At 41.8% G+C, this 26,566-nt stretch overlaps 1 protein-coding gene across 6 annotated transcripts; it reads left to right on the top strand.

Annotated features, from left to right (window-relative positions):
* Positions 1–25,895, top strand: Fbxw22 (F-box and WD-40 domain protein 22). 6 transcript variants are annotated; one of them, NM_001014395.2, is made up of 10 exons: positions 1–121; positions 870–907; positions 1,096–1,259; positions 2,207–2,325; positions 17,528–17,737; positions 19,170–19,328; positions 20,198–20,408; positions 22,055–22,233; positions 22,524–22,648; positions 25,389–25,889. In NM_001014395.2, exons 1-10 carry the CDS (start codon positions 32–34, stop codon positions 25,492–25,494), a joined length of 1,401 nt encoding a protein of 466 aa, NP_001014417.1. In that variant the 5' UTR covers positions 1–31; the 3' UTR covers positions 25,495–25,889. The 6 variants fall into 6 exon arrangements, 5 of the variants coding, with proteins under 5 accessions (NP_001014417.1, XP_006512244.1, XP_011241286.1 ...); XM_006512181.2 differs by having other exon boundaries at positions 15–121; positions 25,556–25,706; XM_011242984.1 differs by lacking the exon at positions 1,096–1,259 and having other exon boundaries at positions 16–121; positions 2,238–2,325; positions 25,389–25,895.
* Positions 25,896–26,566: the final 671 nt, after the last annotated feature.

The raw sequence follows: 26,566 nt of genomic DNA, 5'->3' as shown, positions 1-26,566 counted from the left end.
GAAGAGTCAGTGTGGACTTAGGCCACAGAAGATGGAGGTCTATTTACCTAGTTTGCCTATGATGAAAATCCTCTCCTATCTGGATGCCTACAGTTTGCTACAGGTTGCCCAAGTGAACAAGGTAAAAGCTCCTTGGCTGAACTCCTCCATTCGGTGCACCCAACATGAGGCCCTTTGACCTTTCCCACTCAGTCTTGCAGTCTTAGATACCCCAGCATCACACTCACACAGTCTGCCTTCATTCTTTCCTCCATCCTTCCTTCTTTCTTTCCCTCCTTAAACTTACCTTATTCAGACCTGTCTACTCAGCTCTGACACATTAGTGTCTTGGAGACTCAGCTGCTTCTCTTGACCAACAGTAGCTCCATCCTACAGAATAGCAAACAGACATATCTACTGCTTGTGGGTTAGTGTTATCCACTATGAAGACCTCAAAACTGGTTAATTGAGGTAGGATTAGTGGCACATGTCTGTAATTAAAGCACTTGTGAGGTGGAAGCAAGAAGATCAGGAGTTTGGGTCAAGCTCAACCACATGAATTGAATACCAGCCTAGTTGACTAGACAACCTGTATCAGAGCCATAACAGTGATAACAAAATTCTACTAAATGAATGGAACAGGCTACCCTGCGGAGATGTCTTGCTAATATGTGACATCCTTGATATTCCTTGTCAAACCTTTGGAGACTGGCCCTCCTTCCTCTGAGCCCTCAGAAGGTGACTTGTGTTTGCTGGGGTAGGTCTACCCAGGCTGGCTTAACCTGCAGAGCTAGGACTGTTTGATTAACCTGTGTAGACCCAGCCCAGAACAAATTGAGAACAGGAGAGGGAGGCAGTTGTTGGTTTAAGGATTCTTTTCTCTCCCATAGAACTGGAATGAACTTGCAAGCAGTGATGTCCTGTGGAGGTAAGGAGACGGGCAGTGTGGGATGGGAAGAGGGGACAAGATGGGGCTGAGAGGGAAGAAGAGGCCTTCTGATTCTGGGCCTGGACCTCTGCTGCATGAGGATGGTTAGTGAATAAATGTTTGCTCACAGTGGCTCTAAGGTGAGGTGACTTGGGTCAGCCTGATGGGATTGCAACTGTGCATTGCAGGAGGTTGTGTCAGAAGAGATGGTTCTACTGTGACATGGTCACCCTACCGCTCCATGGCAAAGAGACATGGAAGCAGTTCTTCATTTACAGAACATGGCAAGAACATGCCAAATCCCGGGCAAAGCCAGAAGATTTCACTTACAAGGAAATTCCAGTGAAGTTTGGTATAAGCTTGGATACTCTATAAGAGATACCCCCTTTGTTTTGCCCAGTCTGTGCAGTCCTACATTCTCATTTAATAAGAAGAAGAGAAATGTAGTTTAACAGGATGGGGCTGTTGTAGTAATCTACCTTGGAACCAATCTGTAATCTACTGACTGGTTGCTCAACATCTTAAAACCAGCCCTATCATTCTCTTTACCTAAAGGCTTCATACCCTTCCCAGATTCTAGAGAGAATTTATTGGGGAAATTACCAAATAGGCTTTAGTATTTAACTTTTTCAAATCCTTCCTCAAACAGTTTTCTGATGTAGAGATGACTTGAAATTTTTTACATTTATTTTTAGTGTCTCTGTATGTGAGGTGTATACATGGCACAGTGTTTCTGTGTCAGAAGACAACTTTATGGAATCCATTCTCCTGAAGGCATGAATTTTATATTTTGTTTTTCTTTTGAGATAAGGTCTCACTACATAGCTGTGGTGAGCCTGGATCTTTATCTGTAGACTAGGCTGGCTGAAATTCAAGGTCTGCTGCTTAACTTCATGAGACTTGTATAGGCGGCATGCTGATCTCAAACCCTTCATGTAACAAATATGAATGGCCTTGAACTTTTGATCCTTCTGCCTCCAAATGAGTACATTTATGGTTTATAGGCCTCTAGGAACTGAACCTAGAACTCTGCCCAGGAGTGATAGCTCCAGGCCCCAGTGCCCAATTTTTATCTATAGAAACAGTAAAAAAAAAAAAAAAAAAAAAAAAAAAAAAAAAAAAAAGAATGTATCTGAACCAACAACCAGCCTGTAGTGTGCATGGCTGCCTCTCTCTTCATCCTTTCCACAGCTGTTATGCAAGCCTTCTTCATGGCAGAGGGAAGTAAAACATACCTCCTTCAGTTATAGTTGCCCCTCAACTGCCTTGTGTCCACATATTGTTGGGGTTTCCTTGCAGAATTTTGGGCACATCCATGTTATATCTCCAGGCATGGCTTAACAAGAAATGGACAAGGGAAGTCTGCTATCTGTATGGTGACTTCCGTGAACAGGATTTCTACCTGGGATATTCACGAGGTGAGTCTGGCTGACAAGTAGCAAAAGTTACTCTCATATGAATCCTAATTTCATGTTTTTGTTTTTGAGGATGATGAGACAGGATTCCCCTGTACAGACCTGGCTGTCCCGGAAGTCCCCATACAGATCCATCTACCTTGGCTTCCCATGTGCTTGAGTCAAAGCATTGCAACACCACACGTGATTTTTCCCTCTTCCTACTTCTTTTTGTTGTTGTTGTTTTTAGAATGAATTATTTTCTATGTATGAGTGTTTTCAGGGGATATATGTATGTGTAATCCATGTGTGTCTGCTGCCTGTGGAGGTCACAAGAGGGTGCCAGGTCCCTTAAAAACTGTAATGGCATATGATGGTAAGCTGTGGACACTGGGCATTTGGGCACTGAACTCCAGTCCTCTGCTTAGCCATCTGTGCAGGGCCTGTCAGTGTTTCAAAGTTTTCATCATAGAGTGTGTTCTCATTCAAAGTTGGATTTATTCCTAAGTATTCTCTCTTTTTTTTTTTTGAGACATAGTTTTGATTATATATGTATGTGTTCCTGTGTTAGTTTATGGGTGCTGCCAGCTGGCAGAGACCAGAGGCTGTCACGTGTTGTGTAGGCTTTGGGAACCCAGCTAGGGTCCTCTGCAAGAGCATTAATTGTTCTGTACTGCTGAACCATCAGGGTTTGTTTGTTGTTGTTTTTCTGGTTTGGAACAGTATTTCACTTTGTAAGAGCCTTGAGGGAAACTTACTCTGTAGACCAGGCTGGCCTCGAATTCTGAGATCTGCTAACTTCTTCCTGCTGTAATCAAAAGAGTATACCATGTCCAGCAGACCCCTTCAGGGTGGTGTTCCAGGCTGCTGTGAATGGGAAGGCTTCCCTGATCCTTCTTCACTTTGTTTAGTGCTGCATGGGAAGGGCACTGCTTTTTTTCCATGTTATTTCTGTAGCCTGCCAATTTGGGGGGAGTTTATCAGTTCTCAGAGTTTTCCAGAGGAATCATAGAGTCTCCAAATACAGCCTCATAGTGTCTGCAAATGAAGAAACTCTGGCTTCTCTTTCCTATTGGCCTCTCTGTTGTTTGTTTCTCTTGTTTTATTGTTCTAGCTGAAACAACACCATAATAACTGAGAGTAGAAGTGTGGATATACTTGTCTTGTCCCTGACTTTTCTGGAAGTGCTTTGATTTTTTTTTCATGCTATTGTTGAGGGTACAGCAAATAAACTGTTGACATTACTGCTCAATGACATGATAAAGGTGTTTTTATACATATGAGAGAATGGCCAGAGACATCTAGGACAGTCCAGGGTAGACAGAGAAAGAAGTAGACTGTGTTGTATTCTTAAAAAGGCTAGGATATGTTTTGTAGAGCAAATATAGTGAGGTGGGAGGTGTTAATCAGCGGGCAGGCAAATGCTGAGACATCCCTTCCCCTGAGGTAGGAGACATACAATGTGTATAGTGAAGAATAGAATTTATGTAGGTTCTGTGAAGCAGAGTTGAGAAAGGAGTATAGAGAGGGAAAGCTGGAGAGGGAGAAATGGAAAAGGGGAGAGAGGAGAGGCAGGTCAGCAAAAGTAGAGAGGGAGAGGGAAGGGGGAAGGGGAAAGAGGGAAAATGGGTTAAGGAGAGTAAAGAATCAGAAGGGACAAAGAGAGCAAGGTGTGGTCAAACAGCTCTTTTTATAGCAAGCCAGGCCAACCTGGTTGTTGCCCAGTAACTGTTGGCTTGAGCTCTAAAGAAATGCTAACATGCCTCCAATTTGGTTTAATTTTTAAAAGGAGAAACGAGAAAGAAGCAAAGGTGAATCAGGAATAGGGTCATTGTGATCTTTAGTTGCTTTCTGCTGACTTTGGGGCCACATGTCTGGAAAAACTAGGAAAATTGGTATCAGGTGTTGGTCTAGTCTTAGGAGAGTCTCTTGTTTCCTTGCTGTCCAGGATCTGTGGTACTGTCTGTGGGTAGGGAGGAGCAGGTCCAGTAGAAGCATCCGTGTCTGTGAGAGCAGGTGCTGACACATCTGTGGGTTGCTTCTCTGGAGCTGTCCTGGATGTAGATTTTAGTAAACACCTGGATATAGCAAGGTGCTGAAACACTTATGTGTATTTGAGGAAGAGAATAATGTCAAGTAATTTTGGGAGAAAAAGAAATGTTCTTAGGTGTACATAAGAAATCCTTAGACCTTGGTTGTTGGGGTGAAGGGAGTCCCAATCTCAGGGAACAGATTATTCCCAGCCTCTGAAACAGGCAACAGGTAGGAACTTAGGCCATTGATTGGCAGGTGTAATTATCTAGATTGAGTCTCTTTGATTTATAGGAGGTGGATCTGAGTGGAGTACGGGGAGCTCATAACATTACAAAAGAGATAAATCTATTAACAGCATGAACACATTTTAAGAAGAGTTTATGGAAATATCTAATAAAAAAGGGTTAAAAAAAAGAAGAGTTTAAGGAAGACAAAACCTTTTGTGGAGCAAAAAGAACAACAGTGGATATTTTCTTCTATCTGAAAGAATATATATATCATGAAGATATTTTAACTTCACATCTAAAAGACAAAAGAAACTTTAAAATTTGACCATGTGAATATTATAGTTGATAATATAGTTTACTATGAGAAACACATTAATTCTATAATTAAGAGTGATTGAGAATAGTACTCCACTGTGTAAACATACCACATTTTCTGTATGCATTTCTCTGTTGAGGGACACCTGGGTTGTGTCTAGCTCCTGGCTATTATAAATAAGGCTTCTATGAAATAGTGGAACATGAGTAATAATTACATTTGGGAGCATATTCTGGCTATATGCCCAGGAGTGATATAGCTGGGTCCTCAGGTGGTACTATGTCCAATTTTCTGAGGAACCACCAGACTGATTTCCAGAGTGGTTGTACCAGCTTGCAATCCCACAAGCAATGGAGGAGGAGTGTTCCTCTTTCTCCACATTCTCTCCAGCATCTACAGTCACCTGAGGTTTTGATCTTAGCCATAATGCCTGCAGTGAGGTGGAATCTCAAGGTCATTTTGATTTTTATTTCCCTGATGACTAAGGATACTGAACAGTTCTTTTTTTTTTTCCATTTTTTATTAGGTATTTAGCTCATTTACATTTCCAATGCTATACCAAAAGTCCCCCATATCCACCCACCCCCACTCCCCTGCCCACCCACTCCCCCTTTTTGGCCCTGGTGTTCCCCTGTACTGGGGCATATAAAGTTTGCAAGTCCAATGGGACTCTCTTTCCAGTGATGGCCGACTAGGCCATCTTTTGATATATATGCAGCTAGAGTCAAGAGCTCCGGGGTACTGGTTAGTTCATAATGTTGTTCCACCTATAGGGTTGCAGTTCCCTTTAGCTCCTTGGCTACTTTCTCTAGCTCCTCCATTGGGAGCCCTATGATCCATCCATTAGCTGACTGTGAGCATCCACTTCTGTGTTTGCTAGGCCCCGGCATAGTCTCACAAGAGACAGCTACATCTGGGTCCTTTCAATAAAATCTTGCTAGTGTATGCAATGGTGTCAGCGTTTGGATGCTGATTATGGGGTGGATCCCTGGACATGGCAGTCTCTACATGGTCCATCCTTTCATCTCAGCTCCAAACTTTGTCTCTGTAACTCCTTCCATGGGTGTTTTGTTCCCAAATCTAAGGAGGGGCATAGTGTCCACACTTCAGTCTTCATTCTTCTTGAGTTTCATGTGTTTAGCAAATTATATCTTATATCTTGGGTATCCTAGGTTTGGGGCTAATATCCACTTATCAGTGAGTACATATTGTGTGAGTTTCTTTGTGAATGTGTTACCTCACTCAGGATGATGCCCTCCAGGTCCATCCATTTGGCTAGGAATTTCATAAATTCATTCTTTTTAATAGCTGAGTAGTACTCCATTGTGTAGATGTACCACATTTTCTGTATCCATTCCTCTGTTGAGGGGCATCTAGGTTCTTTCCAGCTTCTGGCTATTATAAATAAGGCTGCTATGAACATAGTGGAGCATGTGTCCTTCTTACCAGTTGGGGCATCTTCTGGATATATGCCCAGGAGAGGTATTGCTGGATCCTCCGGTAGTACTATGTCCAATTTTCTGAGGAACCGCCAGACTGATTTCCAGAGTGGTTGTACAAGCCTGCACTCCCACCAACAATGGAGGAGTGTTCCTCTTTCTCCACATCCACGCCAGCATCTGCTGTCACCTGAATTTTTGATCTTAGCCATTCTGACTGGTGTGAGGTGGAATCTCAGGGTTGTTTTGATTTGCATTTCCCTGATGATTAAGGATGTTGAACATTTTTTCAGGTTGAACAGTTCTTTAGGTGTTTCTGAGCCCTTCGAGTTTTCTCAGTAAAGAATTCTCTGTTTAACTCTGTTCCACAATTTTTAATAGGGTTATTTCATTCTCTGGAGTCTAACTTCTTGAGTTCCTTGTATATATTGGATATTAGCCTTCTATTGGATGTAGGATTAGTAAAGATCTTTTCACAATCTGTTGGTTGCTGGTTTATGCTATTAACAGTGTCAATTGCCTTACAATTGCTTTGCAGTTTTATGAGATCCCATTTGTCGATTCTTGATCATAGAGCATAAGACATTGGTGTTCTGTTCAAGAACTTTTCCCCTATGCCTAAGTGTTCGAGACTTTCCCCACTTTCTCTTCTATTAGATTCAGTGTATCTGGTTTTATGTGGAGGTCCTTGATCCACTTGGACTTGAGCTTTACAAGAAGTTAAGAATGGATCAATTTTCATTCATCTACATGTTGATTGCCAGTTGAAACAGCACCATTTGTTGAAAATCTATCTTATTTTTCTTCGGGCTGGTTTTAGCTCCTTTGTCAAAGATCAAGTGACCATAGTTATGTGTGTTCATTTCTGGGTCATCAATTCTATTCCATTGATCTACCTTCCTGACATTGTTTCAATGCCATGCAGATGCCATGAGCATAGTTTGCCTGGAACCTTCCTGGGCTGTTTGACTTAGGGTAGGAATCATGGCTAGAGCTGTGGCAGCATTGTTGACCTGGCTGCAGCACAGCTGTGCAGGTAGATATGGTTTTCTGAGTGCTAGGGGCCCATATGATGACCTGGGAGAGGGATGGTGGGGACCCTAACACCACTGGGAAAGAACACAGGACGGGCCATGCCTGTGGTTCTTGAGAACATTACTCCTGGCTTGTCTCAGCATTATGACACCAGATTCCCACTGTGCAGTCCCTGCTGGTTTATGCAAGAATTTCTTCTCTTGTGTACTCTGACTCCTGAGTCTGCCAACTGCTGAGCCATTGGTGGAGAGAACAGGGTAAATGCTGGAACCTCAATGTGTGTTTCTTTTTTTTTTTAATTAGGTATTTTCTTCATTTACATTTCCAATGCTGTCCCAAAAGTCCCCCACACGCTCCCCCCCCCCACTCCCCTACCCACCCACTCCCACTTCTTGGCCCTGGCATTCCCCTGTACTAAGGCATATAAAGTTTGCAAGACCAAGGGTCCTCTCTTTCCAATGATTGCTGACTAGGCCATCTTCTGATACATATGCAGCTAGAGACACAAGCTCCGGAGGGTACTGGTTACTTCATAATGTTGTTCCACCTATAGGTTGCAGATCCCTTTAGCTTCTTGGGTACTTCCTCTAGCTCCTCCATTGGGGACATTGTGATCCATCCAATAGCTGACTATGAGCATCCACTTCTGTTTTTGATAGGGCCCAGCATAGCCTCACAAGAGACAGTTATATCAAGGTCCTTTCAGCAAAATCTTGCAAGAGTATGCAATGGTGTCAGCGTTTGGTGGCTGATTATGGGATGGATCCCAGGGTATGGCAATCTCTGGATGGTCCATCCATTTGTCTCAGCTCCAAAATGTGTCTCTGTAACTCCTTCCATGGGAGTTTTGTTCCCAATTCTAAGAAGGGGCAAAGTGTCCACACTTTGGTCTTCATTCTTCTTGAGTTTCATGTGTTTTGCAAATTATATCTTGGGTATTCTACGTTTCTGAGCTAATATCCACTTATAAGTGAGTACATATCTGGTGGGTTCTTTTGTGATTGGGTTACTTCACTCAGGATGATGCCCTCCAGGTCCATCCATTTACCTAAGAATTTCATAAGTTCATTCTTTTTAGTAGCTGAGTAGTACTCCACAGTGTAAATGTACCACATTTTCTGTATCCATTCCTCTGTTGAGGGGCATATGGGTTCTTTCCAGCTTCTGGCTATTATAAATAAGGCTGCTATGAACATAGTGAAGCATGTGTCCTTCTTACCAGTTGGAACATCTTCTGGATATATGCCCAGGAAAGGTATTGCAGGATCCTCCGGTAGTACTATGTCCAATTTTCTGAGGAACCGCCAGACTGATTTCCAGAGTGGTTGTACAAGCTTGCAATCCCAAAAACAATGGAGGAGTATTCCTCTTTCTCCACGTCCTCACCAGCATCTGCTGTCACCTGAATTTTAAATCTTAGCCATTCTGACTGGTGTGAGGTGGAATCTCAGGGTTGTTTTGATTTGCATTTCCCTGATGACTAAAGATGCTGAACATTTTATCAGGTGCTTCTCAGCCATTCCGTATTCCTCAGGTGAGAATACTTTGTTTAGCTCTGAGCCCCATTTTTAATGGGATTATTTGATTTTCTGGAGTCTACCTTCTTGAATTCTTGATATATATTAGATATTAGTCCCCTATCTGATTTAAGATAGGTAAAGATCCTTTCCAAATATGTTGGTGGCCTTTTTGTCTTATTGACGGTGTCTTTTGCCTTACAGAAGCTTTGCAGTTTTATGAGGTCCCAATTGTTGATTCTCGATCTTACAGCACAAGCCATTGCTCTTCTATTCAGGAATTTTTCCCCTGTGCCCATATCTTAGAGGCTTTTCCCTACTTTCTCCTCTATAAGTTTCAGTGTCTCTGTTTTTTTGGGTTTTTTTTTTTTTTGCATTTTTTAAATATTTTTTTTATTACATATTTTCCTCAATTACATTTCCATTGCTATCCCAAAAGTCCCCCATAACCTCCCCCCCACTCCCCTACCCACCCATTCCTACTTTTTGGCCCTGGCGTTCCCCTGTACTGGGGCATATAGAGTTTGCAAGTCCAATGGGCCTCTCTTTACAGTGGTGGCCGACTAGGCCATCTTTTGATTACATATGCAGCTAGAGTCAAGAGCTCCGGGGTACTGGTTAGTTCATAATGTTGTTCCCCCTATAGGGTTGCAGATCCCTTTAGCTCCTTGGGTATTTTCTCTAGCTCCTCCATTGGGGGCCCTGTGATCCATCCAATAGCTGACTGTGAGCTTCCACTTATGTGTTTGCTAGGCTCCAGTGTAGTCTCACTAGAGATAGCTATATCAGGGTCCTATCAGCACTATCTTGCTAGTGTATGCAATGGTGTCAGCGTTTGGAGGCTGATTATGGGATGGATCCCTGGATATGGCAGTCTCTAGATGGTCTATCCTTTTGTCTCAGCTCCAAACTTTGTCTCTGTAACTCCTTCCATGGGTGTTTTGTTCCCAATTCTAAGAAGGGGCAAAGTGTCCACACTTTGGTCTTCGTTCTTCTTGAATTTCATGTGTTTTGCAAATTGTAACTTATATCTTGGTTATTCTAAGTTTCTGGGCTAATATTCACTTATCAGTGAGTACATATCATTTGAGTTCTTTTGTGACTGGGTTACCTCACTCAGGATAATGCCCTCCAGGTCCAACCATTTGGCTAGGAATTTCATAAATTCATTCATTTTAATAGCTGATTAGTACTCCATTGTGTAAATGTACCACATTTTCTGTATCCATTCCTCTGTTGAGGGGCATCTGGGTTCTTTCCAGCTTCTGACTATTATAAATAAGGATGCTATGACCATAGTGGAGCATGTTTCTTTCTTGCTAGTTGGAACATCTTCTGGATATATGCCCAGGAGAGGTATTGTGGGATCCTCTGGTAGTACCGTGTCCAATTTTCTGAGAAACCGCCAGACTGATTTGCAGAGTGGATGTATAAGCTTGCAATCCCAACAACAGTGGAGGAGTGTTTCTCTTTCTCCACATCCTTGCCAGCATCTGCTGTCCCCTGAATTTTTTTATCTTAGCCATTCTGACTGGTGTGAGATGGAATCTCAGGGTTGTTTTGATTTGCATTTCCCTGGTGATTAAGTATGCTGAACATTTTTTCAGGAGTTTCTCAGCCATTCCGTATTCCTCAGGTGAAAATTTTTTGTTTAGCTCTGAGCCCTATTTTTTAACGGGGTTATTTGATTTTCTGGAGTCCACCTTCTTGATATATATATATATATATATATATATATATATATATATTGGATATTAATCCTCTATCTGATTTAGGATAGGTAAAGATCCTTTCCCAATCTGTTGATGGCCTTTTTGTCTTATTGATGGTATCTTTTGCCTTACAGAAGCTTTGCAGTTTCATGAGGTCCCATTTGTCAATTCTCGATCTTACGGCACAAGCCATTGCTGTTCTAGTCAGGGATTTTCCCCCTGTGTCCATATCTTCGACGCTTTTCCCCACTTTCTCCTCTATAAGTTTCAGTGTCTCTGGTTTTATGTGAAGTTCCTTGATCCACTTAGATTTGACCTTAGTACAAGGAGATAGGAATGGATCAATTCGCATTCTTATACATGATAACCACCAGTTGTGCCAGCACCACTTGTTGAAAATGCTGTCTTTTTTCCACTGGATGGTTTTAGCTCCAGTGTCGAAGATCAAGTGACCATAGGTGTGTGGGTTCATTTCTGGGTCTTCAATTCTATTCCATTGATCTACTTTTCTGTCATTATACCAGTACCATGCTGTTTTTATCACAATTGCTCTATATTAAAACTTTAGGTCAGGCATGGTGATTCCACCAGAGGTTCTTTTGTCCTTGAGAAGATTTTTTGCTATCCTAGGTTTTTTGTTATTCCAGATGAATTTGCACATTGTTCTTTCTATTCGTTGAAGAATTGAGTTGGAATTTTGATGGGGATTGCATTGAATCTGTAGATTGCTTTTGGCAAGATAGCCATTTTTACAATGTTGATCCTGCTAATCCATGAGCATGGGAGATCTTTCCATCTTCTGAGATCCTCTTTAATTTCTTTCTTCAGAGACTTGAAGTTCTTATCATACAGATCTTTCACTTCCTTAGTTAGAGTCACGCCAAGGTATTTTATAATATTTGTGACTATTGAGAAGAGTGTTGTTTCCCTAATTTCTTTCTCAGCTTGTTTATTCTTTATGCAGAGAAAGGCCATTGACTTGTTTGAGTTTATTTTATATCCAGCTACTTCACCGAAGCTGTTTATCAGGTTTAGGAGTTCTCTGGTGAAATTTTTAGGGTCACTTATATATACTATCATATCATCTGCAAAAAGTGATATTTTGACTTCCTCTTTTCCAATTTGTATCCCCTTGATCTCCTTTTGTTGTCGAATTGCTCTGGCTAGGACTTCAAGTACAATATTGAATAAGTAGGGAGAGAGTGGGCAGCCTTGTCTAGTCCCTGATTTTAGTGGGATTGCTTCCAGCTTCTCACCATTTACTTTGATGTTGGCTACTGGTTTGCTGTAGATTGCATTTATCATGTTTAGGTATGGGCCTTGAATTCCTGATCTTTCCAAGACTTTTATCATGAATGGGTGTTGGATTTTGTCAAATGCTTTCTCCGCATCTAACGAGATGATCATGTGGTTTTTGTCTTTGAGTTTTTTTATATAACGGGTTATGTTGATGGATTTCCGTATATTAAACCATCCCTGCATCCCTGGAATAAAACCTACTTGGTCAGAATGGATGATTGTTTTAATGTGTTTCGATTCGGTTAGTGAGAATTTTATTGAGTATTTTTGCATCAATATTCATAAGGGAAATTGGACTGAAGTTCTCTATCTTTGTTGGATCTTTCTCTGGTTTAGGTATAAGAGTAATTGTGGCTCCATAGAATGAGTTGGGTAGAGTACCTTCTACTTCTATTTTGTGGAATAGTTTGTGAAGAACTGGAATTAGATCTTCTTTGAAAGTCTGATAGAACTCTGCACTAAACCCATCTGGTCCTGGGCTTTTTTTGGTTGGGAGACCATTAATGACTGCTTCTATTTCTTGAGGGGATATAGGACTATTTAGATCGTTAACTTGATCCTGGTTTAACTTTGTTACCTGGTATCTGTCTAGAAATTTGTCCATTTCATCCAGGTTTTCCAGTTTTGTTGAATATAGCCTTTTGTAGAAGGATCTGATGTTGTTTTGGATTTCTTCAGGATCTGTTGTTATGTCTTCCTTTTCATTTCTGATTTTGTTAATTAGGATGCTATCCCTGTGGCCTCTAGTGAGTCTGGCTAAGGGTTTATCTATCTTGTTGATTTTCTCAGAAAAACAGCTCCTCGTTTGGTTGATTCTTTGAATAGTTCTTCTTGTTTCCACTTGGTTGATTTCACCCCTGAGTTTGACTATTTCCTGCCGTCGACTCGTCTTGGGTGAATTTGCTTCTTTTTGTTCTAGACCTTTTAGGTGCATTGTCAAGCTGCTAGTGTGTGCTCTCTCTAGTTTCTTTTTGGAGGCACTCAGAGCTATGTGTTTTCCTCTTCGAAATGCTTTCATAGTGTCCGATAAGTTTGGGTATGTTGTGGCTTCATTTTCACTAAACTCTAAAACGTCTTTAATTTCTTTCTTTATTCCTTCCTTGACCAAGGTATCATTGAGACGAGTGTTGTTCAGTTTCCACATGAATGTTGGCTTTCTATTATTTATGTTGTTATTGAAGATCAGCATTAGTCCATGGTGGTCTGATAGGATGCATGGGACGATTTCAATATTTTTGTATGTGTTGAGGCCTGTTTTGTGACCAATTATATGGTCAATTTTGGAGAAGGTACCATGAGGTGCTGAGAAGAAGGTTTTGTTTTAGGATAAAATGTTCTGTACATATCTGTTAAGTCCATTTGTTTCATAACTTCTGTTAGTTTCACTGTGTCCCTGTTTATTTTCTGTTTCCACAATCTGTCCATTGATGAAAGTGGTGTGTTGAAGTCTCCTACTATTATTTTGTGAGGTGCAATGTGTGCTTTGAGCTTTACTAAAGTGTCTTTAATGAATGTGGCTGCCCTTGCATTTGGAGCATAGATATTCAAAATTGAGAGTTCCTCTTGGAAGATTATAACTTGATGAGTATGAAGTGCCCCTCCTTGTCTTTTTTGATAACTTTGGGTTGGAAGTCGATTTTATTATGTATTAGAATGGCTACTCCAGCTTGTTTCTTCAGACCGTTTGCTTGGAAAATTGTTTTCCATCCTTTCACTCTGAGGTAGTGTCTGTCTTTTTCCCTGAGATGGGTTTCCTGTAAGCAGCAGAATGTTGGGTCCTGTTTGTGTAGCCAGTCTGTTAGTCTATTTCTTTTTATTGGGGAATTGAGTCCATTGATATTAAGAGATATTAAGGAAAAGTAATTGTTGCTTCCTATTATTTCTGTTTTTAGAGTTGGCATTCTGTTTTTGTGGCTGTCTTCTCTTTGGTTTGTTGAGGGATTACTTTCTTTCTTTTTCTAGGGCATGGTTTCCGTCCTTGTATTGGTTTTTTTTTTTTCTGTTATTATCCTTTGAAGGGCTGGATTTGTGGAAAGATAATGTGTGAATTTGGTTTTGTTGTGGAAAACTTTGGTTTCTCTATCTATGGTAATTGAGAGTTTGGCTGGGTGTAGTAGCCTGGGCTGGCATTTGTGTTCTCTTAGGGTCTGTATAACATCTGTCCAGGATCTTCTGGCTTTCATAGTCTCTGGTGAAAAGTCTGGTGTAATTCTGATAGGCCTGCCTTTATATGTTATTTGACCTTTTTCCCTTACTGCTTTTAATATTCTATCTTTATTTAGTGCATTTGTTGTTCTGATTATTAGTGTCGGGGGAATTTATTTTCTGGTCCAATCTATTTGGAGTTCTGCAGGCTTCTTGTATGTTCATGGGCATCTCTTTCTTTAGGTTTGGAAAGTTTTCTTCTATAATTTTGTTGAAGATATTTGCTGGCCCTTTAAGTTGAAAATCTTCATTCTCATCTACTCCTATTATCCGTAGGTTTGGTCTTCTCATTGTGTCCTGGATTTCCTGGATATTTTGAGTTAGGATCTTTTTGTATTTTGCATTTTCTTTGATTGTTGTGCCCATGTTCTCTAAGGAATATTCTGCACCCGAGATTCTCTCTTCCATCTCTTCTATCCTGTTGGTGATGCTTGCATTTATGGTTCCAGATTTCTTTCCGGGGGTTTCTATCTCCAGTGTTGCCTCACTTTGGGTTTTCTTTATTGTGTCTACTTCCCTTTTTAGGTCTAGTATGGTTTCGTTCATTTCCATCATCTGTTTGTTTGTGTTTTCCTCTTTTTCTTTAAGGACTTGTAAGTCTTTAGCAGTGTTCTCCTCTATTTCTTTAAGTGAGTTATTAAAGTACTTCATGATGTTCTCTACCATCATCATGAGATATGTTTTAATTCCGGTCTAGCTTTTCGGGTGTTGTGTGGTTGCCCAGGACTGGCTGAGATTGAGTGCTTGGTTCTGATGATGGTGAGTGGTCTTGGTTTCTGTTAGTAAGATTCTTACATTTGCCTTTCGCCATCTGGTAATCTCTGGAGATACTTGTTATAGTTGTCTCTGGTTAGAGGTTGTTCCTCTCAGGATTATGTAGCCTCTATCAGCAAACCTGGGAGATAACTCTCTCGTGAGTTTCAGTGGTCAGACCACTCTCTGCAGGCAAGCTCTCCTCTTGCAGGGAAGGTGCACAGATATCTGGCATTCTGACCTGCCTCCTGGCACAAGATGAAGGACCAAAACAGGGCCAGTCCCAGAAGCTGTTAGATTCTGTAGTCCACACTCTCACCTGCGCAGACTAGTCTCAGAGGGATCCGGGAACCAAGATGGCTCCCCCAGGTGCTGCAGGAAAGCCCTCCTAGGCGGGGCAGTCACCTCACCTCTGGCAGGGAAGGTACCCAGATGTCTGGAGCCAGAAACGGGGTCTGTCTCAGAATCTGAAGTGCTTCTGTCTGTCCCAGAAGCTGTTGGCTTCTGTAGGCCACACTCTCACCTGCGCAGACTCTCCATGTGAGTTCCTTGATTATCCTTTGCTCTCTCAACTATATTCTATTTTAATAGGTAACAGAGCCTAATGCAATGAACATTAATCCATTCTTGAGGTTGCTTGGCTCTGTTTGTCTGGGAGAAGGTCTTACCTGGAACTATGTAGGTCAGGCTAGCCTCCAACTCAACAGATCTGCCTGCCTCTGCCTCCTAAGTGCTGGAACTAATGTGGTGGCCCAACATACCCAGCAAAGGGGTTTTTATTTTGTTATGGTCTTAATGTTTAGAAACATTTTATCCTATAGCACACTGGAAATGTAACACAATGAACATGATGATCTTGGGGTTGGAGGTTTTAGAGTGTTTGTTATTTTGTTTGGTTTAGGTTTTGTCAGGTAGATTGGAGGAGGCTGTTTAGGATGCTATCAGGCTATCCTAGAGTTCAGGCTGACCATGGACTCATGGGGACCCTCCTACCTCTGCCTCCTAAGTGCTAGGCAGGATCCAGTGGTGCATCATCATCCTACCTGGCAGAGGGAGCCAGGAGTGTAGTGGGAGTTCAGCCATGTGAGACTGAGTCATGGCTGTATGGTAATGAGGTCTTCAACAGGTTGCCTTTCAAAGGAGTCAAAGTGCAAGTCACATTTTAGTGATAGATTCTTCAAAGAAGAGATTGCATGTGGAGGGAAGGATTGGTTATTAATAATTTTCATGCAAATGGAACTAGGACTTAGAAATAATTATTGATTGCTGCATAGAGTATTTTACTAAAGTTAATTATTCTCTTGGATTTTTGTCATTGATGCTACTGCTAGTCGACTGTGTGTGTGTGCATATGTGTGTATGATTTCTTTTTAAAAAACAGTTATTTATTTTATTTGCTCTATCTACATGTACACTTGCATGCCCAAAAATGGCATCAGATCCCAGTATAGATGGTTGTGAGCCATCATGTGGTTCCTAGAATTAAATTCAGGACCTCTGAAAGAGCAGAAAGTGCTCTTAACCACAGAGCCTTCTCTCCTGCCCCTTAATTATTTTTAACCTAAAGGAAATCCTGAAAGAGGACCTGTTTTTCTCATTTGCCATGATTATTGCATTGATGATACAATAATCAAGTTTGAATTGATTCATTGGGAAAAGGATTGTTTCATTTGTTGTAAAACTTAATACTGCCGGAAGTGGTAAGCCAGGTCTTTAACTCCAGCACTCAGGAGGCAGGGGCAGGCAAGTTTGAATCCTGCCTGGTTTCTATAGAGAGTTTCAGGAGAGCCAGAGTATAGAGTGTCCCTGACTCAAAAGACAAAAAACCAAACCAAAGAAAACAAAAACAAAAACAAAAACAAAAACAAAAACACCCCTATCCCCACTAGAATTGATGAGAGGCCCATGCTCCCTGCTGCACTGTAGTAAAAGGTGAACTGGCTCTGAGCACGGGGCTGCTGAATGTTCTTCATGCGTGTTTGTGGGAGTTGGTTCTCCCCTTCTGTGTGGTTCCTGGGGATTGAACTCCTGTCATCAGGTTTAGTGGCAGGTGTACTTCCCTGCTGAGCCATCTTGGCAGCCATGTTCTTCTCTCTGGTCTTTATAGTGAGTGTGTGCTCCCCTCTGAACATAATGTATGTGTCCTGTTTCCCTGTCCAATCCTGCCACAAATAATATAGATGTTTGATTTTCTTCTTTGTGTTTCTCTTTATTTTCATGTACAAAGTTATTCTGACTGCATGTATTTGCATGTGAGGGATTCAAAGCTCCTGGAAGTGGAATTACAGACACTTGTGAGCTGCACTGGGTGTTTAGGGAATTGTACCAAGCTCCTTTTGTTAAGAACAGCTGGTAGTCTTAACTGCTGAGCCATCTCTGCAGCCCTGTGTTTATTTACTTTTATTTACTTATTTTTGAGATAGTCTTGTAATACTAGTCCCAACTGGCCTGCATCTTGACATTGTAGACCAGATTGGCCTCAAGATACTAATGACTTTCCTGCCTCTACCTCCCAAGACTGGGATTCTAGATCTATGCTACCATGTCCAGTGAGGGATGCTTAGAAATTGCATATTCTTTTCTTGTAAGTAAGAAGGGATTCCAGTCTGGTCAAGGTTTCCAATGAACCTGGTAGGTGAAAGCAGTTGAACTGGAGATGCTCAGAAATAATGATGATCTTGTTCTCCAGGGTGCTATGACCTGGGTAAGCCCAGTACAGCCCTCCTATATCATGCAGATGACTACCCTCCCTGAGATGCACATTGCAGTCACTGTAGATATGCAATCAACTATCAAATTGTGGGACTGCCACAACAGGGAAGTTCTGGCAACTAAAGCCCTGTCCTTTTCCTGTCAATTACTGCAAGCTGAATTTACTAAGGATGGCCCAATTGTCTTGGTAAGTGACAAGCACTCCACCACCACCACCACCAAATAGAGAATAGTCACACAGAACAAAACACTAGCAAATTTGAGGTCCCATTACTGTCAGATCTCAACTTACCTTCCTGGAGTATCTGCAAACACTCAGAGTCAATCACAGTATATCATAAATATGACCATCGCTTAGCCTTTGACATATTAAAGTTCTTTCCTGGGATCTGGGGAGAGGTGGCACAGTGGGTAGCAGTGTTTTCTGTGCAAGCATGAAGACCTAAGTTCAAATCCCTGGCACTCACATAAAAAGTGGGATGTGGCTAAATGTGCCTATAACCCCAGTGTTGTTGGGGATGAAAACACAAGGTTCACTGGGACTAGATGGCTGCTAGCCAAGACAACCTAGCTCCAGGTTTAATAACAGACTCTCTCAGGAAATCAGAAGAAGGGTGATCTAACAGGGTACCGGGCAGCCTTCTCTGGTTTCCATCTATGTCCCAGTATATAATCTTCATACACATGCTTAAGTATAGAAATAAAAAGCACAAGAACACACACACTTTTTCTAAGTGATTTTATATCTTCTTGTCTTTGAAATGTTTTTTACTCCTGAATCCATGAATTTGTTTAGAGACAGTAGAGAAAAATGTGAATTTTATCACATATACAGAAAATGGATAATGCTGATGGCCCAGTGAGACCTGGGGAAGAGTGTTTTAGGGTAGAAAATCTTGACACACCCTACCTACCTCATGAGTTTAAGACAGAGTATAATGATATAGGCGTGGCTAGCCTAGAACTCACTGGGTAGAATAGGATAGTCTAACTCACAGAGATTAGATGGCTTCTGCCCTCTGAGTGTTGGGATTTAAGCTAGCATGCCCTACAAAAGATTCTTTAAAAATAAATCCTGCAGGGCATGGTGGTACATGTCACAGAGGCAGATGAATCTCTTGCATTTGAGGCTAGCCTGGTCTACAGAGCAAGTTCCAGTATAGCCAGGGCTACATAGAGAAATCCTTTCTCAAAATTCAAAAGGGAAAAACAATTATTTTGTGTGTGAATATTTTACCTGCATGTGCATCTATGTATAAACTCTCTCTGTCTCTCTGTTTCTCTCTCTGTCTCTGTCTGTCTCTGTCTCTGTCTGTCTCTGTCTGTCTGTCTCTGTCTGTCTCTGTCTCTCTCTCTCTCTCACTCTCTCTCTCTCTCTCTCTCTCACACACACACACACACACACACACACACACACAGTTACATACTGAGTCATCCCCCAGGTCTAGAGAGTCTTAATCCAAAGGGATTTGTGTAGACACTCTGTAAGGCAGGCTGGACACCGCTCTGGGTCTCCTTACTGGACTTGGAGACACAGTGGTGAATCTCAGAGCAGATAACACTTCTTCCTCCATACTTAACCTTTCCCCACTGACCAGGTGCTGCTGCTCTGATTTCAGGTAGGAGATGTCTGTGGTAATCTCTACATCTTTAGGATTCCTGACTTATACCTCATTTCCAAGGTGAATGTATTCCCATACAGTATTGATGAACTCTACTGCTCTCCTCAGAAGAAATGGGTCTTTCTGATGGGGAAACGCCTACATGACTTGATAAAGGTAGGTGTTTTCTAGCAACACCAGAGTGAAGGTGGGAGACAGTGGGAAATTCCAGTCCTCAAGGAGTTCAGGGCAAACCACTCCTCCTTCCCTAAGCCCTATCATAAGAAAAGCCAACCTATAGTCAAGGAAGAATAATGTGCTTGATAGCAGTCACATGACCAGTCACAATGGCAAATGTGTATTAGTGAAGTGTCCTTGAAATGTGGCTCAGCCAAAGGATGAAGGCAGGTGAAATAACAGTCACCAGGCACCTTTGCTGGATAGAAAGCAATTTTCAATCACTGGCTGACATGATCAACAGTGGCTGATGCATTTCAGATAAGTGCTACCATACCCAATGCTTTATATACTGCCTTCTCTCTTAACTGCCAGCTCTCTGGTGCCTGGTTGTTAGGTACTGGGAGAGCAATGGTCTGTGCAGAGTTCATGTACTCCTGAGGGCCCATGCATATTTATTTAGTTTTATACATTGATATACATTCAAAGAAGCCTGGGTTACAGTATGACAGTCTCAATGCCTCATTTAAAAAAAAAAAAAGTCCAGAACAGCCCAGGACTAGTCCTCTGCACAAGGAAAATGTATTTAACCAAGCTCTGCCAGATATATCCATTGGGGTAGGATGACCTGGGGACCTTATGACCTGAGTCAGGGACTCCATTCTGTCTCTGAATGTGATGGGAGGGGCAGGAAGAGGCTGAGTTTTTCTGACCCTTAGTGGGAGCAATGACTGTTCCTCCCTGTCCTGGGTGAAGAACAGATGCAACCACTCTTGGGTTTATTTTGAAAGCCACTTGTCTTAAGTGTGCTTGTGCCAGGCTTCAGATATTTACTCTTCATTAATTTCACTGGGCAATACTCTCTGCAGGTGTTTTACATGAGCAGCTTACTGAGGCCATCAGAATTCTCAGCCCCTGTGTCTACCGTTCTTGAAGTTCCACTAATCCGAAAAGTCTTCTGGACCCCAAGAAGGGAAGACAGGATAACCCTGATCTCCACAGTTTCACCCCAAAACAACACAAAGTTTGACACATTTGATATGAAGTTGGAAGGGATCGGGAACAAAGTAACTATTCAAGGTAAACCTTACAAAATTCTCAAGCCAGACATGATGTCATATGTCCCAAAATCAGGATTCTGAGTCAGGAAAACTGCATAGAGGCTGCTGTCTCACAAACAAAACAGATGGAGCTGAGAAGATGGTTTAGCATGTGCACATGCCTACGTACACTCACACAGATGTGCACATACATACATACACACACACACTCACAGATGTGTACATACATACATACACACACACACTCACAGATGTGTACATACATACATACACACACACACTCACACAGATGTGTACATACATACATACACGCACACACACACACACACACACAGATGTGTGCATACATACATACACGCACACAAACACACACAGATGTGTGCATACATACATGCACGCACACAAACACACACACACACAGATGTGTGCATACATACATATATGCACACAAACACACACACACACAGATTTGTACAAAAACACACACACTGAAGTAAAAAAATTAAAATAAGGGCCAAGAATTTGCAGTGTGTACCTTAAAACCCAACATTCAGGAGGAGAAACAAGTAGAATTCTCCAGGTTCCAGGTCAGCCAGATCTATGCAGTGAGTACCAGGTTAGCTATGGGTGCATAGTGAGACCTTGTCTCAAAAGCAAAAACCCCAAATGACAAGAAACAATAACTATATTATGGGGTGGCAAAATGTTTAGGACAATGGTTCTCTACGTATAAGTTGTGAACCCTATGGCAAATTTCTATCCTCAAAAAAATACTTAACTCACAAATCTTAACAGTAACAAAATTACCATTATGAAGTAGCAATGAAAGTACCTCTATGGTAGGGCAGACCCCCCTCCCCACACTGCCACATGAGAACTGTATTACAGTTCAGTAGGAAGCATTGGTAAGGTTGAGAAGCACTGGCTTAGAGGATAGATACACTTACCTACGGAGCCTGACAACCTAGTTCAATTCCTGGGGTACCACAGGATGGAGGAGAGATCCAAATCCCTCAAGTTGTCCCCATGACCCCCACATGTGTGCTTCTGGCAAGAATATCTACACAAACATAATAATGTAAAACCAATCTGTAAAAGAAATCCTCATTTCTCCTGTGTCTCCCACAAGTGCTCAGAGTAAGCTATAAATGCTTGTCATTGTTTTGCATTTTTAGTCTTTGAAGACAGGGTTTCTCTGTGCAACCAAGGCTAACCTGGAATTTGTTCTGTAGACTAGGCTGGCCTCAAACTTGGAGATCCACTGGACTATACCTGATTGTGGATAACATTACGACAATTCTCTACATGATGTTTTTATGAAGGGAGAAGGAGGCTCCTTGTCCAGATGTGAACTTGGGCACTACAATAGTGATCTACAGTTTTCTCAAGGAGACTTCATTTCTGTCATGCACTAGGGACTGGGTTCTACTATTCTTTCCCAGTACAGTTGTCTTTTTACAATGTTTAGGCTACTGAGTATCCACACTGTCATGGACATGGACTTCACAGGACATGAACTTGAGAGACCAATGGACTGTTTTCATTGTCTCTTTCAGACTAGCATGCCATGGAAGGAGGGATATGCTTTTCAGTAAGCATTAAGGATATTGCTCTTACTTAAATGATTTTAAAAAAATGCCTCTATATTTCTGTTGTTTGATACAGAATATTTGACAGCCAGCTTCTCGCTGGCAGAACGTGAGGGGAAACCAGACTATTTTGGAGTCAGTGATAAGGACGTGATTGTTTGTTCAACTGGATCCTCTCTCTTGCTCTTCGACATAAATGGTCTCCGTCTGCAGACATTTCAGTACTGCCCAGAAGAGATCTGGAAACTATGGGTGGTAAGTTTGGAATGTTTTCCACACAGTGTGGCTGAAAAAAAATAGATTTATATTTTTTAAACTTCATACTGTTGGGGTGTGCACGTATGCATTTGTCTGTGTGTGAGCACTTGCAGAGTTCACAGGCAGACTTCCTGGTGTCAGTCTCTTTCGTTTTCCCTTTACATGGGCTCAGAGCACCAGGCTTGCTCAGCAAGTGCCTTTACCTGATGAGCCATCTCCTAGGCCCTCTCCCTGTCTTTTTATCTGACATTGACTGCAGCCTACTCACATTTGGATGTTCTTTGAAGGACCCTGTTCATGTCATTGTCACCTGTAATGATGGTTCTTTGGATGTATATGCATGGGAGGAGAGAAGCCTGCTGCTAAGGAAGTGTTATCGACTACTAAATAGGAGATATCAGCCACCGTCTGCGTAAGCTCTGCTTCTTGACTTACACTGGAAACTAGTATTAAAACATTTCTGGGGCTGGATAGTTGGTTCAGCAGTAAGGAGCTTGACTGCTCTTCTGGAAGACTTGGGTTCAATCTCCAGCATCACATGGCAGCTCACACTGTCTATAACTCCAGTTCCAGGGCATTGGACAGAAACCTTCACACAAATGTATTGAAAGCAATGTTAAACATATTAAAGAGTTCTATATAAAAAATGCATTGTTAAAAGAAAGTAGAACTTTCTGTGAAAAGATAGGACTAAATTTATGATCTCCAGCATCACACAGAACAGACAATGGGCTGTAAATGTATAATATGTAAATAGTAGAGTCAGGAGGGCCTAGAAGTTTAAGGTCATCTTCTGCTATTTAGCAAGTTTAGCAGCCAGATTGAGTTCATTGCAAAATCATCACACACACACACACACACACACACACACACACACACACACACACAGGAACTGGCTAAGCACAACACACACCTTTAATCCCAGCAGTAAGGTGGCAGCCAAGTTGCTATCTTGTCAGTTTGAGGCCAGCCTGGTCTACATAGTGAGTCCCAGGACAGCCAGGGCTATAGAGCAAGATTATATATTAGAAAAGAAGGAAGGGAGGGAAGAGAAAGAACAGCTAGTTCTGGGAACACAGCACATAAGTTGTTAAGGGTCTCGGGCCCACAGTAGAAATGCAGGGACCGTATCCTCATATCTTGTGTTTAATGGCAGCATGGGTTCTCCTGAGTGCGACCCCCTCTTGGGGTCCTTCATCAGTGAGCTGTCATCATCTCCATTTGGCTATCTTCCTTTGACTTTTACTTGCCTTCATTGAAATTCTTTTCAGTGGTCATGGTGTGGTGTTACAGTCCCCAAACCCTGCACTCAGGCTGCTGAACCAAAAGTTGATTGCCAGTTTGCAAGACACCTTTAACCCATCTCCTCCCAAAAAAAGTAAAAGAAAAAATGAGTCCCCCCACCTTATGGATTTCTCTGTGTAAACTCTAAATGCTATGTAGTTAAGGCTAGCCTCAAATTTTATGTATCCAGGGCTTGCCTTGAATCCTGAACCTCTTCCCTTTCACTCAGTCTCAGATTTTTAAATTGGTATTAGTTTCTTCTCCTTCAGAATTTGAAAAGGGCTCTACAATGTCCTTCTGGCTTCTATGATGTGCTGAAATATCCCCTGTCATTGGGGTCTGTCGGTCTATAGGTGATCAGGTGGAATGTCTGTCTGATTTCACATTTCTGGTTTAATTATTAGAAACTTGCTCTTCTTGAATCTAGTGCCAATGGTTGGACCTTAATGTATTTGGTCTTGACCTGCTTTTGACTCTCTGTAGACTTACCAGTATGGGGAAGGTGCTTTGTCGTTCTTGTGCTTGGGGAGTGAATCCTGGGTCTTCCACATGTAAAGGATGAACTCTGATAAAGAACTTTACCCCCAAACTTCAGGGAGTTTCCTGTGTTGCCACATGCCAGGTGGAGAGAGGTAGGGGCACCATTTATACCATCTCAGTGCAAAGCAGGATAAGGGTGTGGACATCAGGTTTGGCTAGAGTCTGCAAGGTCACGGGCAGAGGCTGTGTCATTGTCCAGGGCAGGCCTTACACTTATGAGCTTCTGAGTGATCTATTAGAGGTTTATCTCAGTAGTGAAGAACAGAATGACTGACATGAGCCCCACCATCTCACGGCCCTACTGCAGAGGGGATGCACTGCTATATTCACCCTGAGTGGACCAAGTTTAGCAAAGGGAACAGAATTCAATTTTGAAATAAATTTATGAATTAAATCTTTTGGGTTTTTTCTGAGACAAGGTAGCCTAGACTAACCTCAAACTCTGTCAATTCCCTGGCCTCAGCTCCCAAGTTGACGTGATTTATAGGTCTGAAACATCACACCCTGCTGCTCTCTCTTTTCTTAAGCTAGGAAATGTACTGAACAACTGAGAATTGAGAAATGGGGCAGAGATCAATTGCAAAAGGCCGGGATTTGAACTCACGCCATGGATGATAGTCGTCCTTAGCCAATGTGCACAGTTACTCAAAATTAACCTGAGATGACTCAGCAGTCTAGGCAATGCCACCAAGCCTGAGAAGTTCAGTCTCTGGACCTATTGGTGAAAGGAGAGAACTGATTCACACAAGTTATTGTCTGCTCACTCAATTCATAGGAGCATACACATGCACTCAAATTAACTCACACACAAACACACTCACACATATACATTCAAGCACACATAGCCACACATACCCATGGATACAAGCATACATGTGTGTAGTCACACATGCACACTCACAGGCATGCATACATAGGCATATACCCATTTAGGTACACACAGGCACATACATGTTCAAGCACAAACACACAGACACACTCACACAAGTGGACACCTACACACATGACAACTAAGTATATTGTTATTTGTTTATTTTATGTATATAAGTACACTGCAAATGTCTTCAGACACACCAGTAAAAGTCATCAGATGCCATTACACCTGGTTTTGAGCCAATATGTGGTTGCTGAGAATTGAACTCAGGACCTCTGGAAGAGCAGTCAGTACTACAAAACACTGAGCCATCTCTCCAGCCCCAAACAAAAAAGTATTTAAAAGTTTTAAACAGACTCAGGACTGTGATGAAAAGACAGTCCTTTAATTATCAGTTGATAAACCTCACTCCCATTTGAGTACTGACATCTTGGTTTTTTTTCCTCTTTTGCAGCTTCATTATTGAAACATTATGCGACGATGTGAGCATAATTTTAGTGATGACTAATAGTCCCAACCCCTGCTGTCTGATAGCATATACCTTGAACGTCTGCTCTTGAAAACTGGGTGTGTTGTGTGTTGTTTTCCTCAATGATAATAAAGGTCTATTTGCAAGCACAGGTTGGCGATTTCAGTGATTCTAAGCAGTGAAGAGGCCAAATTTGGTGGTGCACACCTTTCATCCTGACTAAAGGAGTCAGAAGCAGATGGAAGATCTGAGTTCTGAGACCAGCCTGGTCTACAGAGCTATTTCCAGGCTAACCAGTTTACATTAAGAGAACCTATCTCTGAAAGAAAAACTATGGCTAAATGTACACACGCACTTGTGTATACACAGGCACGCACATTTTGCTGTGACATCTGTCATTTCATTGGTATAGGGTTGACTCAGATGAGCAGACCATGTAGGCAGCTTATTACTGCAGAAATCTTGTGGCAAATTAAAATTTAAAAAAAAAAACTTTTTTGAGACTGTAATTATTACTTCACCAATTCCTCCTTTAAACCTTCCCATATACCTCTCTTCACTGTTCTCTTTTGAATTCTTGACCAATTTTTTTCTCTCAAAACACTTTTGAAACCAAGGGCATGTGGGCTAGAGAGATGGCTCACCAACTGAAGACCACTGGCTGCTCTTCCAGAGGACCTGGGTTCAATTGCTAGCACACAGACAGCAGCTAACATCTGTAACTCCAGTTCCAGGGGATATGGTATACTTCACACAAACATACATATATGCATACTAACAACACACAAAAAATCTTGAGAGAATAACAATTAGTAAAAGCTAGGCAATGGCAGAGCACACCTTTGATGCCACATCGTGGAGACACAATCGGCCAGAACTGAGGAAAAGCCAGCCTGGTTTACAGAGCCAGTTCCAGGACAGTCATTGCTATGTATGTATATGTATACAGAGAAACCCTGTCTTGAAAATCCTTAAGATGGAAAATTAAAGTTAATTGAGCTTATGGCTTAAAAGGATTAGAGTCAATAGGATGGAGCAAAGACATGGAGACAGGAACAGTGAAGAGTGCACATCTTGGTCTGCACATAGGAAGCAAAGAGATGGGAATTACAAGTATTTTAAATCTAAAAACCTATTGACAGTGACACAATTCCTCCAATGGA

Source organism: Mus musculus, chromosome 9 (genome assembly GCF_000001635.26).
Source record: "Mus musculus strain C57BL/6J chromosome 9, GRCm38.p6 C57BL/6J".
NCBI lineage: Eukaryota > Metazoa > Chordata > Mammalia > Rodentia > Muridae > Mus > Mus musculus.
This window is presented reverse-complemented; position numbering and strand designations above follow the sequence as displayed.

Coding starts and splice junctions, on each gene's coding strand:
- Fbxw22 (NM_001014395.2), top strand. CDS start 32: ATGGAGGTCTATTTACCTAGTTTGCCTATGATGAAAATCCTCTCCTAT. Junction 908..1,095: donor AGCAGTGATGTCCTGTGGAG/GTAAGGAGACGG, acceptor TGTGCATTGCAG/GAGGTTGTGTCAGAAGAGAT. Junction 20,409..22,054: donor GAACAAAGTAACTATTCAAG/GTAAACCTTACA, acceptor TGTTTGATACAG/AATATTTGACAGCCAGCTTC.